The sequence below is a fragment of the Esox lucius genome, chromosome 23 (genome assembly GCF_011004845.1).
Source record: "Esox lucius isolate fEsoLuc1 chromosome 23, fEsoLuc1.pri, whole genome shotgun sequence".
Taxonomy (NCBI): Eukaryota; Metazoa; Chordata; class Actinopteri; order Esociformes; family Esocidae; genus Esox; species Esox lucius.
Genome location: NC_047591.1, coordinates 11,422,031 through 11,439,884, shown reverse-complemented (window position 1 = coordinate 11,439,884; position 17,854 = coordinate 11,422,031). Strand labels below are relative to the sequence as shown.

The 17,854-nt window shown below is 45.8% G+C and overlaps 1 protein-coding gene across 14 annotated transcripts in view; it reads right to left on the bottom strand.

Annotated features, from left to right (window-relative positions):
• Positions 1-1,376: 1,376 nt before the first annotated feature.
• Positions 1,377-17,854, bottom strand: part of sbf1 (SET binding factor 1) — a 55,037-nt gene continuing 38,559 nt past the window's right edge. For 9 of the 14 annotated variants that reach the window (XM_010887052.5, XM_010887054.5, XM_010887053.5 and 6 more), the window contains 21 exons: positions 17,380-17,572; positions 17,044-17,171; positions 16,666-16,841; positions 14,196-14,332; positions 13,906-14,113; positions 12,643-12,857; positions 10,753-10,890; positions 10,549-10,644; positions 10,012-10,086; positions 9,199-9,371; positions 8,884-9,060; positions 8,680-8,781; positions 8,041-8,226; positions 7,246-7,372; positions 6,940-7,070; positions 6,512-6,754; positions 6,309-6,416; positions 4,667-4,872; positions 4,492-4,579; positions 4,253-4,384; positions 1,377-4,166 (listed from right to left, as the gene is read on the bottom strand). In XM_010887052.5, the coding sequence (XP_010885354.1) occupies positions 4,068-4,166; positions 4,253-4,384; positions 4,492-4,579; positions 4,667-4,872; positions 6,309-6,416; positions 6,512-6,754; positions 6,940-7,070; positions 7,246-7,372; positions 8,041-8,226; positions 8,680-8,781; positions 8,884-9,060; positions 9,199-9,371; positions 10,012-10,086; positions 10,549-10,644; positions 10,753-10,890; positions 12,643-12,857; positions 13,906-14,113; positions 14,196-14,332; positions 16,666-16,841; positions 17,044-17,171; positions 17,380-17,572 (3,138 nt within the window). In that variant the 3' untranslated portion in view covers positions 1,377-4,067. The remainder of the gene's footprint in view (positions 4,167-4,252; positions 4,385-4,491; positions 4,580-4,666; positions 4,873-6,308; positions 6,417-6,511; positions 6,755-6,939; positions 7,071-7,245; positions 7,373-8,040; positions 8,227-8,679; positions 8,782-8,883; positions 9,061-9,198; positions 9,372-10,011; positions 10,087-10,548; positions 10,645-10,752; positions 10,891-12,642; positions 12,858-13,905; positions 14,114-14,195; positions 14,333-16,665; positions 16,842-17,043; positions 17,172-17,379; positions 17,573-17,854) is intronic. The other 5 variants (XM_010887056.5, XM_010887058.5, XM_010887060.5 and 2 more) reach the window with 2 other exon arrangements.

Genomic DNA, 17,854 nt, shown 5'->3' with positions numbered 1-17,854 from the left:
ACTTCATTAAATCATAAAAAGAACCATGAATTCTGCTGTCAACCATATATTCCTAAAAGAAAATGTCAAGCCATTTGTCCATCAACTAAAGCATGCCCAGGTCAAGCAGCATGATACAAAAGCACAGCAATGTAAGAGACTGAAGAGTCATTCTAGTCATTGTAGCTGGGGGCAATTACATTTTCACATTGGGTTTGCACAACCATCATCAAATTTACCTACACATATTAGGTCTTGGTTGAAGATCTGTGTACATACAAATAGAGAATCGGAAAGGGGCAAATACTTCAAACAATCTGGAACAAGTGGAGAACACGTCTGTGATTCCACAACACCTTCCTGTTAGGACTATATGAGAAGAATGGCGATCTTACGATGGCAGCAGACAAGGTTTTTCTGCTTCATATTCTGATCGTATTTGGAAGAGTATCAGTTTTCCTAAAACCGATTAATCTGCATCTCATCACACTTCAATTTAGTGAATAGTATGTCACAGACAGTTATCGTGCTGGGCTTTTAGGGTTAAACTGTAAGAGCAAATTAGCATTTTGACCTGAGTATTATCTTCAGAAGTGCATACCAACTATGCCAGGCCTGCCTAACTTAGTTCCCCTTGCAAGTCTGACCACAAAGGCCTTAAGAAGGCTATATAAAGATTTCAGACTGGTGAATGCTGCCTAAACTGCTGACCACTAAATACTGCAAACAGGGTGAAGTGCCTCAGGAAAACCATGCAATTATATATACACTGTATAATGAACAGATTGGTCACAACAAATACAGATGCTTCCATTCAGCTGTACTGCGTGATACAATTAAGCAATTAACATCCTATCATGCTCTGTGGCATGTATAAAAATGCCAAACAGCTCTGTTATGCTGTGGGGCCGTTTTCCTGGCAAGGCTTGGGTCCACTCACTTTAGAGACAAGGGACATTACAAATCATTGTAAAGTTCTTCTGAGTGATAACTTTATGGTGAAACATTATCCAGAAGGGACTTCTCTTCCTAGATGATAATGCCCAGATCCACAGGGAACAAGGAGTCACTGAATGGTTTGTTAAGTATGAAAATGTGAATAACATGCTGTGGAATTCACAATCACCTGAACTCAACCCATTGTTTTGGAAAGAATGGTGATCCACCCCTCCAGTAAAGTTTCAGGGACTCTTAGAATCATTGACTAAGTGCATTGAAGCTGTTCTGTTGGCTCGTGACTCGGTTGGTTTTTCCTTTGTCACCTGTACGTACTTACTTCATCATAATCAGTGAATGAAGTTGGTCTTACCTGACTGGTTTGCTGTCTTTGATTTCAACTGATGTAGTGCTGCAATTGCAAAGCTTGTCATTTTAACCGACCATACACCAATAACTGTGATAAAAGATGCATTTATCTTGGTCTAAAATACATCCTCGTAGAGAGAGAAAAGGGACAAACCCACACCAAAAAAAGTGACATTTAAACCCACAGTGTTTTCGTTTAATTCTAAAAAATATATTACATGATTGACAACATAACCCGGCTCAGAAAGAAATTTCAAATTAGAAAAAAATGAACATAAAATAAATAGAGGTTAAATTGTACTGATCTGATTAATGTTGTGGATATAATCCACCTCAATAAAGGAGCAATGAGTAGACACCAGTAAACAGGGTGAGCTGGTATATTGAAGAGTGTGTTAGTGAGTGACATTTCAAACACCCCACCTGTGCAGGTAAGCAACTTACTGAGATTTTGCCACTCCATTCCATAAACACACCAAAACTAGGGAGGCTAGTTCTTGCTTTTACAAACATTTTTCACTCTGCTTGGGGAAGGAAAACCATGTTTAAAAAAAAAAAAAAAAAAAGACATTGAGGGTTTACTTATACAAGACATTTTCCAAAAAGTAGTAGCATTAGTCACGTTAATACAGAAATAAACAAATGGCACATTGGATTCCTAATTTAAAAAATAGAAGTGGTGCTTAAGGAACTTTTCTTACCAAGGAGACAAAGTTAAATAAATTACTACCATAAACGTTACATACAAATCTGAGTAGTATATACAAAGAACTTAGACACAAAATAAATCTACAATTCAAATTGTATGTTTAACAAGACGGCAATATAACCATATTTTACACAACAATGTTTGTGTTAAAAGAGAAGTGAGTGTGTTTTGTGACAAGGGGGATCAAAACAAGGGCAAACTGATACTGGGTCTTAAGCATAAAAAAAACAAGTGACTTAATTGCTATCACCAATTCCAGCTAAACATATTCTCTCTCTACAACGTTTATTGACTCCTATTTACAGGCTTAAGAATAGAAGGTAACAGGCTCTAGCTAAAAACACTGGTTTAGACAGAAGCACAGCAGTGAGAGAGTTGGGACAGGCTGAAGTGTTGCCCGTTCACACAGATGTAGTTACTCAAGCAGGTAGGACATCAAGCTGTGCTTCACTATCAACCAAAGGCAGAGTAGGTAAACATAGCAGAGTGGTATCTTAAGCTTGGACACATACTATTGTTCAGTCTGTCAATGTAATTAAATGGCTAACTCATAATTAGTGGGGGTTGAGGATATAATACTTAGCATTTAGCATCAATTTAAATGCTGCTGTGGTGTCTTGAACACCACCTCTACCGCCCCCATCTGGTGACAAAGTGTATCACAAAATCTGTTTGTACCCAGTAGAGCACATTCCAATACTTGTCATCCATTTGAATCCTCTGGCCCTTGCATAACACCCTGTGCCCTACATCCATCCTTTGACCTTAAAAGGTGGAGCACCAGCTCCACTCTCTCAGCACTGTGCTGTGTAAACAGACTTTTCACTCTCAGGGAACCATCCCATAATCCCCTCTGCTCTGCCCCATCTCACCTTTGAACTTTAAAAAATATCAACCGTTATCATTTAGTGCATAAATTAATAATCACAAAAATATATCCCTCCTGTTCCTTCAGCATCCCTTAAGATTCTCAACTTTTAATAGTGGTTTTTTTATTTTTATTGTTTTTGATAAGAAATATAGAGGAAGTTGTCTAGATTGAGAGGTACAGTCCATAGCTTCTTGTGTAAACACTAATAATGATGTTCCGCAGACAGGCTCCCCATCTGGCGGATTGAGAATGGAATCTCTGACTGGCATTCTCCTGGTTTGATCTTGAGGACTACACAGCTTTCACGTTGCATCATCTGCTCTGGGGATGATAGCTAGAAGGACTGAGATCTCTGATATTAATTTGAGTGAAACATTTTGAACAGATAAGCTGTCAAACAATAAAATCATTCATTTACCGTCGAAGGGGTGTCCCTGTTGGTGTGTCTGGGGAATAGGAGACATCTTGAGAGAGGGCGCAGGAGTTTCCTCATTGGGTGAGACTCGGCTACATAAAGCAGGGGGTGGGAAACGGGGGGAGCCACACTAGCGGAGGCTTTAATGTAAGCTAGCAGTTGAGCATGAAGACCGCCCCAAACACTGCAAAATTCACTTCCTGTATTCATGGACTACAAGCAGGGTCCTCCGCATGGCTGGCCTGGGTAATGTAGTTCAGGATTCCTCCTTGGAGTGTTGAGGTGTGTGGAAGAATGGGGGTTTGTAGTCTGTAGGTGGAGGGTCTGACTAGATATGCATGCTGGAGGCCCCAGTTAGATTAGTGTGGTGAGAAACGGTCCATTCTCAAGCTCACACAACAAACGGCATCATGCGGTTTTCTTTTCCCTCCACTTCGCATTCAGACACCCGACGCCGATGACGGACAGGCTCCATGAGAGGCCGCAGCCAACCACAGGGTGACAACAGCCACTGGTCTGTCAGGGACTTCCTGTCCATCCTCATTTTTTTCATTTTTTGTAACTTTTTTTTTTATAGCAAAAACACTGAAACGTGACATCATCAGTTCAACACAACTACCGACACTGAACGGAGCTAAACTGTGGAAAGAAGCCTCCCCATCCGTCTCAATCCTCGCCTCCTGGAAAGGAGCCCTTGAGATTGGTTGGCAGAGATGTACGTTGGATTCCTTAGCGCTTCTCATTTGTTCCTGGTTGGACTGTTCCTGTTGGGGCGGAGCTGGGCGACGTCAGGCGTCGGAGAGGCAGCTCTGAATACTGTCCATCCACAGCTGAGCGTTGAGGCTGTCCTGTGCACAGAAGTTATACACTCGTTTGGTCGTTTTGAGCTGCAATAAAGAGAGAACATGAGATGGGTTAGGACGGCCTGACCGTACCAATCGTTCACTGATCAGACCAAGAAACCTTAACTCACGTCGAAGAAGCCTTTCTCCGGTATGTGTTTGGGCGCTCCCATGGTGGGCGTGCCTGGAATGACAGACTCCACCTCCGCCAGCTCAATCACCCCCGTACACTCCTTGTCCTGTCTGCTCTCATAGTATCTCAGCTAGTGTCGGAGAGATCATCATCATCATCAGCAAAGCAAAAAAAAAAAAAACAATCACCAACACAGTGAAAATCCCCAGAATCCTCATCTAGGTCTGTGCCTCGTACCTGATGTTTGGTCTTGTCCAGCACAAACCAGCGGGGTTTCCAAGGTTTCAACAGCGCGCCTCTCTTATACAGGATGCCCTCAAAACTCCTACGGGTGGAAGGACACAGAAAGACAGTCAGAGCAGTCCCCTCACACACCGGGCTGACAGCTGGGAGAAGGGCCGTGGCTCCAGACCTGTTCTCGCTCTCGGTGCTCTGGAACTGACTGTACAGGGTGCTGGTGCTGGGACGCCCCGCCACGGGGGGGACAGAGGAGCTGGCCTCACAGTCCATGGACAGGTTAATGGAGGAGCCCACGCCACTCTCCTGCAGGTACACGCCCTGAGAGCGCCGCTGGTGACTCAGGTTGGACGACATGAGCAGGGAGCTGTTGAACGACGTCTGGAAGCCCCAACAGGACGGCGGAAACAGAAAACACCGGAGGACATTGTGTGTTAGGGAGGGACGGTCTGAGAACATCAACAGGGTTACGAATCATTTGTAGACTAATAGTTTCTAACATTGGTTCCATTTGTATACATCTCTAGTACACGTGGGAATACTGTGGAACAGATTAATTAAAATCACTATGATTTCAGGGTGCCATTTTTGTGCCATTATGGAAGTGAGTGAAAGGATTAATGATTAGTTGACACATTTTTAATAAGATGTACCAGTTCAGGTTGACCACCAGAGGTCAGTAGAAACACTAATAAATACATTAAATACTCTCCAAGTCCAAGGGGCCATCTGTGGAAACATTAGAAACAGCTGAAGCATCAGCCAAGTACAATCGTCAGCGCAGTTCCATGAGACCAAAGGCTTGGGTAAGCTGTTTCCATTACATAAACTGAGTTCTATGCTATAATCAACAGCTGACCATAATTATTTCTGGTAACTACTTCAACAGATCAATAAACTCTCTCTCCACAAACCAATGGAATTTTGAAAATAGTTCTACTTTCCTACTAGAGGGCTAAATATAACATTTTCTTTAATAATTAACCTGAGCCTCTTTTGGCCTTATAAATGCTCAGTCTGATAATGTGAGTGTTAGAAAACAAAGTTATTAGTATTACTACTACTAATAATACACTATACTACTATAAACGTTTTTGAAACAACATTTGGAAACAAAGTAACAGAGTACTGAAATGCATGGCCTAAGTAGGCTGATAGGATAGTAGAGCCCATTCGCTTCTCAGATGAACAATCACTGGTTTACTACAGTCATAACATTCATGACATCAAAACGCTGGCCCATAAGATCCCTCCCACCTGAAAAGGCTTTTGTGTATTTTACACGGCCCATAAAAAAGGCTTTTACCGTGCTTAGCCCTAAACGGACAGAATTTAACATTTGCAGGACAGTCCCCCTTTTGCCAAACATGAACTACATGTAGACCACACAGGGTAATTAACACCACGTTTAAGTAGAAGCATAAGTATGTTTTTACATAGATTACCTAATATAATTATGTAGGTGTAAGAGTGGGTTATCAAGAATAACGTATTCAAATACTGTATGTTAGGGGACAGATAAGCTCGAGAGGGACACAAAACCACAAAAAGAATTTAAAGATTTAAAGCAGAGGGCCTTAGCGCCGTACAACATCCAATGTCAACACTGTAGTAAAAACAAATCCTAATCCTCCATCAGGGACGCTTGGTTAAGAAAGTGAACCACTGCAACACGTGTTACCATCTGGAGGGGTTAAGCACAGGGCGACATGGGCCAGACAACCTGTATCACAGGCAGCGGCTTCGGCCACTTCCATTTGGCTGATGGAAAAATATTTAAACAGCCGACATTGCTTGTTGTCCGGGTTCTGTCTCACCCTGCTCTCCAGCCTGGCCTCGGACCGTTGGGTGGCCTTGATCTTGTCCCAGGTTTCCTTCCACTTCTCCGGCGGCAGCCCCAGCTCGGCCTCCAGCCTCTGTAGGTCCTGTCACAGAAGTCAAATGTTTAAGCATTTCCACGGCAGTGGTTCTGCGGGGGCCTACAGCAGCACAGCCGAGTCAGTCGGTGACCTCCACTGACCTGCAGCAGTTTGGTGATGGCGTCGGGCACCGCCCGGATACGGCTGTCGTAGCAGGGCCAGATGATGTGGCGATGGGACTTCGGGGTACTGGTGTCTGGTTTGCTCGGCACCTCCTCGGCAAGCCTCTCCTGTCGGCCCCTCTGGACCAGCTCCCAGTCGTACGACGGGCCTTCAGAGAGGGTCTCCTCCGTGTAGAAGTCCCACACCTTCAGGTTTGACACAAAGCTGTACGGTCTCAGGACCTGGGGAAACACAAACAGGAATGATGCATTCAGGATTAGGCTCGTACATGACCACTGGGGTTTAAGTAATGGCCACATGTAATTTAAGTATTAATTATAGCTTCAAGATAGGTTAACAAATGAACTTCCAAACTCCACCAACAGGGGCTGTCAGTGTAACCTCACAGTAGTTTGGTCTCACTGACCTCCTCGTCCTCTGGTGAGAACATGTAGTTGAAGAAGATGGGGGTTTTCTTGTTGAGTCGGTCGATGTAATCCCACACTGACTTGCATACCTGTGGGTTCTTCCGCTCTCCCTTCTCCTCATACAAAACCCCTAAACACAGGTAGAAGGCTCATTCGCTGACCCCAGAAGTCACAGAGCGCGCCACCTCGCTCAACCTCAGCACTTACACAGCAAAAAGTTTCTTCTAATCATATCAGCTGAATGTGGATTCAGGTACCAGATACTTGATAAAAGGAATCTTGTGTAGAACAGAGAAAGGACCCACCAAGCTCGATGCGTTCGTAGTCCGAGTCCAGCAGGAAGGTTCTGAAGCGGTTGGACACATAGTGGTAGGCCAAGAACTTCAGGTAGTACTGACTGAACTCAAACTCCATGGGGAACTGCAGGTGGATCTGATGAGGAGACGGGACAGATTCTAGATCAACACCAGCTTAACTATCGGTGATAACTTCAAACATTCCCAATCGGCATTCTGTCCAACACAATTCTGGATCAAGTGGAAAGTGCCTGAACGATTAAAAAAAGAATGGTTGTAACACGTCCATATGGTATCTGTATACACTCTGGTGACGAGTATCTGCTTAGTGACTTAAATGTGTACCAGGGCTAACAGAGCTCTCATCCGATCACATTCAGGAAATATTTCAGTCAGAGGAACTGGCGAGACTCAGACAAACTCACGGATACCATTTCTGTTTCGGTTCCTCTTCAAAAAGCAGGGTTGGTCCTTAATAGTTTCACAAATCTATACATAAGGTTCCTGAACGTCAACATCTCTCAGTATCACTTTCAAAAGTATTTCGCTGAGCTCTTTAACAGTTTGCACGAAGAAGGCTACTTCCTCCAGCGGTCCCTGTATGTGTAATAAAAGCAGGTCCTACAGTCAAGGCCACTTCCCTGAACAGACACAGACACACAACCACAGACACGTAGTATAAATGGAGTCCAGGTGACACGTCTAAAATAGCACTATGCAGGAAGCTAGAAAGGCGTCAGTAAAAATGCAAGCGCAGATGTGGCTCAGCAGACCCTCAGCCGCCGTCCATCCACAGCCACACACCTGGTGCACACAGTCGAGAAACTGCAGGAAGACCGGGGTGAAGCCACTGCTCTGGCTGGCCAGGGTTTGGGCACCGCGGTGACTGAACCTGTGGCCAAACGATAGCCACTCCTTTTCCACCAGCAGGCGGAAGCCGTCGAACGTCCGGTAGTATGGGTCTGATAGGAGCTGCACCAGGGACACCACCTGAGCATGGGGAGGGGTTTAGACAGTTATGCAGACAGTTAGGCAGGGCATCAGTCGAGGCGGAGACAGACCCTCAAGAACCCCCAACTCTCACTAACTCCTTTTTGGGATCTCTCCAGACGCACAAACTGAGCACTGGGCAGACTTTTGTTAAGGAAAGTTAGTTTCCGCGACGTGTGTGATACAGAATGACAAGTAGGCTATATTGAATTACCCAAAATGAAATATTGAACAAGCAGGCTAATAGCTGCTGATTTGTGTTTCCCCCTTCTAACAGCAAAACCAATCATTAAAGTGGTATACGCTACACAACCGATTCTCCCCACATTTCTCCAATGCTTGCATTCATTCATGTAACTAAGCGAAGAGCCCTAGGGGTTGTGGTTGGCTTCGTTACACCCTCCACTACACCAGGGTGTTTAAGGACTAGGTGGGCGTGTGCTGACGTGGTACCTGAGTAGTGACGTCCCAACCATCCTCCAGGCTGACCATGACTGACGAGCCTGTATCCAGGAGCTCCACCACCAAGACAGACACCTGCAAGACCTTATGCACCTACACACACACACACACACACACACACACACACAACGCATTAACACTTGATAAATTCAGGAGAACCAAAAAACACACAGAACGAATGAACGGGAGCAATACCAGGCACATCCATTCGGAATCCTCCAGACAGCGGTGAAATGACATGCTGGGGTCTGGGGTGGACGAGCTGGGCACACACGCCTTCATCAGCTTCTTGAAGCTGTTCTTCACCTGCCGCACGTCACACACTTCTATGGGCACCACCTCCCACTGCTGGAAGGAATCCTGCTTCCCTCCCTGGTGACAGCGGACAATCACGTCAACACACGGCAGAGACCTCAGAGATGCTGCGTCTTAATACTCCAATCAGGCAGCAACGGGGGAATTCGGCAAAAGGATGAACAACAACACGGGGTGTTGTCCAACTGCGGTCACCTTGAGCTGTGTCTTGTCCCCGATGATGTAGAGGTAGGCCCTCTGCTGTCGGAAGAACAAGGCCTCGCTGGGCCCCCCGTTGGGCTGGGGGGACTCTTTACTGGCCAGACGGTTCCCCACGTCGGGGTTGTAGGCACTCAGGCGGCCACTGCCTCGGATACTGCCCCACTTCCCTGGAGCACGCATACACAGGCTCAGGGTCAGGAGGTCAGGACACACAGGCTCAGGGTTAAGAGGTCAGGACACACACACACACACATACGTCTTCAAAGCACTCTCCAAGCTTGTTGCTATCCACACACAAAAAGTTCACAAAAGCCAGGGGGCACACAAAATCATTGTCCTCTCTACGACTAAATCGAATGAAAGCCATGCTGATAAGTCCCCTAAAGTGGAACAATCCATGTTTCCATGAATCTAAGTAATAACTACTGTAGTTAGACATCTGTTGGACTAGGCAACATGTAGAAACGATGCTCCGAACCAAACAACGCTGGAAAGGGACAGAACAACGTGATCATAGTAGGCCAGTAATCACACAGAAACCCCAAGACAATCTGCAGAGGAGCGTGGGAAATCAACAGCCCACTAGAACAGCATGCAAAGAGACGCTTTCGAAGAAGACCACAAGCTCTCTGTAAAAAGAAGCCAAAAAACAAAGGCCGGACGACAGTTAGTCCTGAGTGAGAGGAGGAGAGGTTAGGACATAACGAGGACAGACGCACGAGGCGCCAGTCGACACGGACAGACCGACATCACTGTTCAGAAAGCTGATTCGTTAGACAGGGAGACAGGGCGTCGTTCATACTGTACCTCCAGGGGATTTTCTGGCTTTGCCTGAAACCCTGGGCTGAGAGAGGGAGATGACCCTCGCCCTTTGACCCAGAGCTAAGGTCAAATGACAGAGATGATGCCCGTTAACCAACACCATAGAGAGACAGACGTTCAAAATACTCCCACTATAGACACCAAGGGGCTAAGCTATCAGCCAGGGGTCGGCAACAGGCAGCTTTTACAAGACTAGGGATTCCGATAAAAAACAGTCACTTTGATCTTGTCTCAAACAGACATTATGTGATCGTGTCTGAATGATTTTGAAGGATGGAATAATTTTTCATGATTATGCTCCCCTACCATCTAGTTGCCTTCCCCTGCTGTAAGCTAAGAAGATGGGTTGGTATTAACATTAAGGAAAAACGCTGGCATGTCAATTAGAAAACCATCCTAGACATTAAATGTAGATCATGCCACAATTAAACCCCATCCAAACCACGTTAAGGAAGATTTAATAAGCTATCTGATGCAAAGAACACACACACACCCGCTGCACACACCCGACCACAAGCTCACCTCCTCGGCTGAAGGTTCCAGGGACTTCATCCTTTCCTCCCATCACTTGTTTCATTAAAGCGCCAATCTTAGGCTGCCTCAGCTTATCTGATGACTCTGGAGGTAGACACAACACAACACGAGAGTCACAAACTCTGACTAGTCTGGGTGTGTGAAAGCGCGTGTGTGTGTGTGTGTGTGTGTGTGTGTGTGTGTCTATCCTACCTGAGGTGCTCATGTGAGTGGAGGTGAATCCGCTGAGTGTGTTCCTACCACTGGGTTCAGAGTAGGAGGGCATGGAGCTGATGATGGCCTGCATGTACTTCTCCTGCTCCAGGCTGGTTGAGTCGGTCTGGGAGGGGCCTGGGGGAGGGAGCACAGCTGTGAATCACCACTGGCGCTAAAACACCACACTTACGTGAGGGGAATACCTGTTCACTTTGTAGAGGCGGGCAATATAGACATTCATTAAATGTAACATGGTTGAAATATATTAATACAGGTATAGAAATATGCATTGCAGTTTTTTCTTAGCCATTACCAATTTTTTTTTACAGTTTCTTTACCCATTAAACTACTACTTTTGATGGATGTAGCCATCAATTGTCTTATAAACAGTCACCCATAATTAGCTTTCATTCTAAAGAATCCCTGAGAAGTGGTTGAAAGGGTCAGTGTTGTTAATTTAGTCTAGCTAGCATTCTGTTATTCTGTTATTCCACAATACAGACCAGAGGGAGAGAGTCTAGCTAGCATTAGAACGGTTCTGTTATTCCCCAATACAGACCAGAGGGAGAGAGTCTAGCTAGCATTAGAACGGTTCTGTTATTCCCCAATACAGACCAGAGGGAGAGAGTCTAGCTAGCATTAGAACGGTTCTGTTATTCCCTAATACAGACCAGAGGGAGAGAGTCTAGCTAGCATTAGAACGGTTCTGTTATTCCCCAATACAGACCAGAGGGAGAGAGTCTAGCTAGCATTAGAACGGTTCTGTTATTCCCCAATACAGCCCAGAGGGAGAGAGTCTAGCTAGCATTAGAACGGTTCTGTTATTCCCCAATACAGACCAGAGGGAGAGAGTCTAGCTAGCATTAGAACGGTTCTGTTATTCCCCAATACAGACCAGAGGGAGAGAGTCTAGCTAGCATTAGAACGGTTCTGTTATTCCCCAATACAGACCAGAGGGAGAGAGTCTAGCTAGCATTAGAACGGTTCTGTTATTCCCCAATACAGACCAGAGGGAGAGAGTCTAGCTAGCATTAGAACGGTTCTGTTATTCCCCAATACAGCCCAGAGGGAGAGAGTCTAGCTAGCATTAGAACGGTTCTGTTATTCCCCAATACAGCCCAGAGGGAGAGAGTCTAGCTAGCATTAGAACGGTTCTGTTATTCCCCAATACAGACCAGAGGGAGAGAGTCTAGCTAGCATTAGAACGGTTCTGTTATTCCCCAATACAGACCAGAGGGAGAGAGTCTAGCTAGCATTAGAACGGTTCTGTTATTCCCCAATACAGACCAGAGGGAGAGAGTCTAGCTAGCATTAGAACGGTTCTGTTATTCCCCAATACAGACCAGAGGGAGAGAGTCTAGCTAGCATTAGAACGGTTCTGTTATTCCCCAATACAGCCCAGAGGGAGAGAGTCTAGCTAGCATTAGAACGGTTCTGTTATTCCCCAATACAGCCCAGAGGGAGAGAGTCTAGCTAGCATTAGAACGGTTCTGTTATTCCCCAATACAGACCAGAGGGACAGAGTCTAGCTAGCATTAGAATGGTTCTGTTATTCCACAATACAGACCAGAGGGAGAGAGTCTAGCTAGCATTAGAACGGTTCTGTTATTCCCCAATACAGCCCAGAGGGAGAGAGTCTAGCTAGCATTAGAATGGTTCTGTTATTCCACAATACAGCCCAGAGGGAGAGAGTCTAGCTAGCATTAGAACGGTTCTGTTATTCCCCAATACAGCCCAGAGGGAGAGAGTCTAGCTAGCATTAGAATGGTTCTGTTATTCCCCAATACAGACCAGAGGGAGAGAGTCTAGCTAGCATTAGAATGGTTCTGTTATTCCCCAATACAGCCCACAACACCCAGTCATCGTTCAGGACAGCAGCTAACTAACTTTTGGTGTGGGTCGTACCGGCGCTGGAAGCGTTGGGCGACTTGAAGAAGCCCACCACTCCCTTGGCGTGGAGGCCTGCTGAGCGCAGCAGCACCGCCTTGGTACGGGAGTTCCTCCAGCACACCACGGGGAAACGATTCTGCCGGTAGCAGCGGGAGATGCGCTGGATGGTGGAGTCGGGGATACTCTGGGGCACGATCAACAGGCCAGGGTAGCTGGTCAGGAACACATACAGAGGGATGGAGGGAGAGGGGGAGGGAGAGGGGGAGGAGATGACTTGACTGCTTGTATTACTGTGGAATATCATGACAACAAGCTCATGCAATGCGTTTATAGTTTGTTCGGGGCACCTTATCGTTGGACTGCTCTGCAAATTAACTTTCACCATCAAAGTAAAACCACTGACTGTTGAGTCATAAATGTCAAGATCAAAGGTGTACTTGAATATAGAGGCCACTTAGAGCCCTCTGTTCAGGTTAAGCCTCTAAAATAAAAACGTTGAGGTAAACAAAAAAGAAAGTGTTGGAGCACTTGAAGAATGCAGAGACTCATTTATTTTCAGCTATAATCTATTCTTAGGATGGCCAAACACATTCCTGGGGTCTCAGTGTCAAGCTGGCATTTTCCTCAGTCACCCAACACTCAAACCGAACACATTTATAGCCTAGTTACCTGCTGAGATGACAACATGGTGAACAAACAAGGTTAAAGCCTTTCTGTACCACATTTTCGATCCATGATGATGTACAATGATTAAGGTCATTAGGCCATCAATGTAGTCAAAGTATGATACATTTGACATTAAAGCAGATAATCAGGTCAATTCTCCCAATTCTGATATTCTGTGAACATGACCTGCACAATTTTTATTAAGGTACTTTGACTAAGAAATCTATTTGAGATTGGGGTCAGAGGTGTGAATTGAAGATCTCTTCCAAGGTCCCATCAATACATTTGTGTAGATATGGGTGGTTCCCGTAGCTTTAACCTGTAAAAACAGTCTGAATACTGACAGAAAGTGGATATGTTCTGTCTTTATGGCCCCTAGGTTATAAACAGGAATCCAAATTATTTTATTAAATTGAGTTCTACGATGCTTTTCTAAAATCTGGATGTTTTTCACACTTCCTACTTTTTTTTGGTTTGTTGTAGCACGAAACCCAACCTGAACTAGCATGATCCATATACAGTCTGACCATAAACCTACCACATGCCATTTGACTGTGAAAGGCAGAAACAAAACAAAAAAATGAGCGAACTCACCTCCTGCAGACAGTGTACATGCGATTGACCGTGGAGATGCGGAACGGTTCGTTCTTGGAGCGAGTCAGGCTGTTACTGAGCGTGCCCAGACCCAGGCGCTGGTAGTCACGACAACAGGCCCGCTCAACCACGTTGCTCATGGTCTGTCTGTCCGAGGAGCGGATGGTGGAGGAGAGGGTCAGTGAGCTCGGGTCCAGCTCCTCTGAGACTGCAGCAGGGGACACGAGACGGTCAGAGACCACACAGCCGAACCTTAAGGAGGCGACTCCAGCGATCAACCCGTGGACTACCTGAAATGTCGTCCTCATCCGGCTCGGACTGCAAGCTGCCCCGGTTCTCCCAGGTGGGAGGTGTATACTTCTTCCTGGTCACGTACTGTCGCCCGATGGTCCTCTTGGCACTCTTCACCAGGTTTTTGGAAAGTGTTCTATGAAAAGGGTGCGAGGAGGTGACCGGGATGAAAAGGGTGAAAACATGTCACCATCTAGGTTAAAACCACATCTAACCAGATTGGCAGATGAATGAGAAAAGTGTGGGTGAACTGCAAAGACAACATTTCACATCCACTACAACTTTGCCCATCTTTTGCTTCCCACACTTGCTAATATTATTTTTATTTCTTTTTCACTTTTGTTCCACCAGCTTTCTGGATCCTATTCATTATGGGACACCATTGCACTTTCACCACAACAACTGAAAACAAGCATAGAGTTCCTCCCGCGTACCAGCCAGTTTTACTGTCTAGTGAATACAAAGACAATTAAAAATGCAAAGGAACAAATGTTCTGAGGGAACCTAAAAGTGTAACACTGTACTCCAATGCCCATGTCTAACGCAGGACAGTCGTGGTAGTCTGAATGCTGGTTGAATCTGCAAGGCAGTGACATAGACTTCTTAACCACAGCAGGGCCTTCAACAAAGGAGGGGGGTTGAAGAACAGCTATTTATGGGCCAATACCCGGTTCCTGTGCTAATCCGTAACCCAGTGCATGGAACGCCATTTGCACATCAAAAACATTTAATGCAACATTAGAAACGGATTACTGTAGATGTATAACTAATGGCTGTACAGTACCAATAATTAAAACAATGACCAACTAGTTATTTTTCTATTTTCATAAAGATTTGGTTTCAGGTAAGTATATACACAACTGTTAAAACAGTTGAACTTAAAGATAGAAGGGGAACAGAATTGTCTGTATACAACTAAGAACATCAGTGGTGGGACATAAATGTCTACTACTTGTCGGTCAATCAACATGATATATTTTTGTAGTTAGTTTTTTGCGTGATTACTGTATTTCTTCACAAAGTTCTATCAAGCGCATTAGTTTCGTTGCCCCCGCTCTAACTTGCTCTTCCTGAGTGAGAGCAGCGTTTTAAAGACACACGGTCCAACACTGCATGATTTCATGACGGTAGACGTGTCGGTCGCAGTTCCTCCATCGTAACAGACTGTTTGGTCCAGCAAAACGATAGCCGCATTAGCATGGATTGAGCTGGCGGCATACTCCGTGCCTGTAGAGACTGCTGCTCTGACCACTGAGTGGTGGAACAGCCTAATGTTCCGTATAAAACTCAAAGAACTTCAAATGTGGGGGAAAATGTCTATACTACTTATACATTTGTCATTCAACATAATATAATTTTGATCTTGGTTTTTCATGTAATTAACACATTTCAAGTGGATGAGTTTAATTAGCGAGAGAGAAATGTTTCTTTGCCCTCACTCTGAACTTCTCTTTCCTGGGTGAGAGAACAGCGAGTTTCAAGACAGAGTCCAACACTTTATGATGATTTATGACATTAGACAAATCGGTTGCAGTTTGTCCATTGCAACATAACCATAAAGTGTTTTCCATTTGGCCGACTATCTGTAGCAAGTAAAGCGTGTTGCCACTGAAGTTGGAGTTCATCCTCAACTAATCCTAATTTGGCCAGATTCAACACCCGGCCTCGTGTGTGGCAGATGGCTTCTCTAACCACTACGCTGCTTAACAACAGGTTGTCAGTCACTTAGTGACATTTGCTCTTCCTGGCAGGCTCCGCTTAGGGGATCGGGTAAAAACATCTACCAGGGCAGCATTAAAGCAATGGACTGTTGGTGGTTAGTGGTTAGAAAGGATTCACATCTCAGGCATTCACATCTGCAAGCAAAATGTCTAGAACTTAGTTTGAAGCTTTAAATCACAAACAGTCAAACTAATGTCCCCAGTTTTGAACTATTCTGAATATAAGACATCTATGCAAGGCTTTAATGTAGACAACTACATCCACAGGGGATTGCTCGGAGAAGGCCGTATATTCAGCGCCTGTTACAGGGGTAGGCTGTCAACTGGGAGCCCCATGGTTTAGTGAGGTTTAACTGGACGCTCTTAACTTGAACTGGAAGATGAGGTGTGAAATGTCATAGATTCACATCGCTTCATTAAGAAAACAGGAACAGTACTGAAGATGAATAGTGACGTGGCCAAACGAGTGAGTGTGTGTACAACGTGCTCCTGTGCACTTCTGGTTCAGATGATCTAAATCCAAGATGTCTGAGAGGCTGCTACACTGAGTGGCCTGGGAGCAATCAGGGTTAACCGTCTTGCTCGAGGACAGAACGACACATTCTTCACCTTGCCGATGGTGAGATTTGCCGTAGCAGGCTTTCGGTTAATGGACAGATGCTCTGACCACTGGGCCACGTTCCACCATTTTCAGTGGTCATTACTGTTTCTCAGAGAGTGGGAGTGGCTTCCAACTGTGCATGCTTACTTTATTGACTGGTTCTTGTCCTTGGTCTTGTGTTCCACCAACGTCTTGCCACACTGGCCAACGGTGAAGGCAAAGGTCCCCTGGACGTGCTGGGGGTAGCGGAGCTTGTGCATGTGCTTCCGGAACACCTCGGCCAGGTCCGACGCCACCTCCTCGTCAAAAGCGATCTTCAGCAACTACGGGGAGAACACCAACGTTAGGAAGCCTCTGTGAGACAATGAACCAATGTGTTTTAAATGGAGAGAGTTACGATGCAGGAGGAGAACAAGTGGAGGACACTAGCGGGGTAAAGGGAGGAGAAGCTATGGAGCCCTGGGGGCTCGGGTCAGCCCAGGTTTCAGCAGTGGTAGGGTTATGGATATTAGGGTGGCGGTGCACCTGGAAAGTGCAGGAGCGGAGCTGCAGGCCCTCCTGTATGTACTGGTCCATTGGCATAGTGACTGAGATCCTCTTCTCCTTGGTCAGGGAGGCGATGGGGAAAGACCGAGTCACAACCTGCTCACCCACTGCCCAGGAAAAAGAGGGCTGTTTCAAATACGTTTTATTGGGACCCTCAAGACACATAAATTAACAAAATGTAAACAGAATGTGCGTTTCATAATGTAAATAAACCTATAAAAACAAGACGTAAGAGAAAGAAAAAACAGACACAGCAAAAGAGACCCGCACGTGTCTGTGAATGCGTCCGTGTCAGTCTGCGCTCCAGACTCTTACCCAGAGGGTCGTGGGGCGTGCCCTTGAAGATGAGGCGGTAAGTGGTGAGGAAGATGGCCCCCTCGGCAGGGAGCAGCGGGGGACCCCCCATGGCCCCGGTGGCTTCCTCCCGGCCGTCTGCCAACAGGTGTACCCGCATGCCGTCCATCACAAACTCCTCCCCCAGCAGGAGAACAGGCCTCAGCAGCTTAGGCTGGAGCACAGACGAAGGGAGAGAGGAGAAAAGGGATGGGTTGGGGACAAGAAGAGGGGGCGGCAGAAGAAGTGGTGAAGATGGGTGAGTGGTTGGAAACAGATGGGAAGGAAAAAAGGAAGAGTAGAGGGACAAAGAAGGGAGGGGAGAAGCTGTTAGTGGTGTGTCCACAAGGGACCCTTGCATTGGTGGTTCAATATTTCAAACCAAACTAGAACAAATTTACCACCACACATCAAAATGGCACATCAAACAAGGTCACATGCTCAAGCAAAAAGTTAC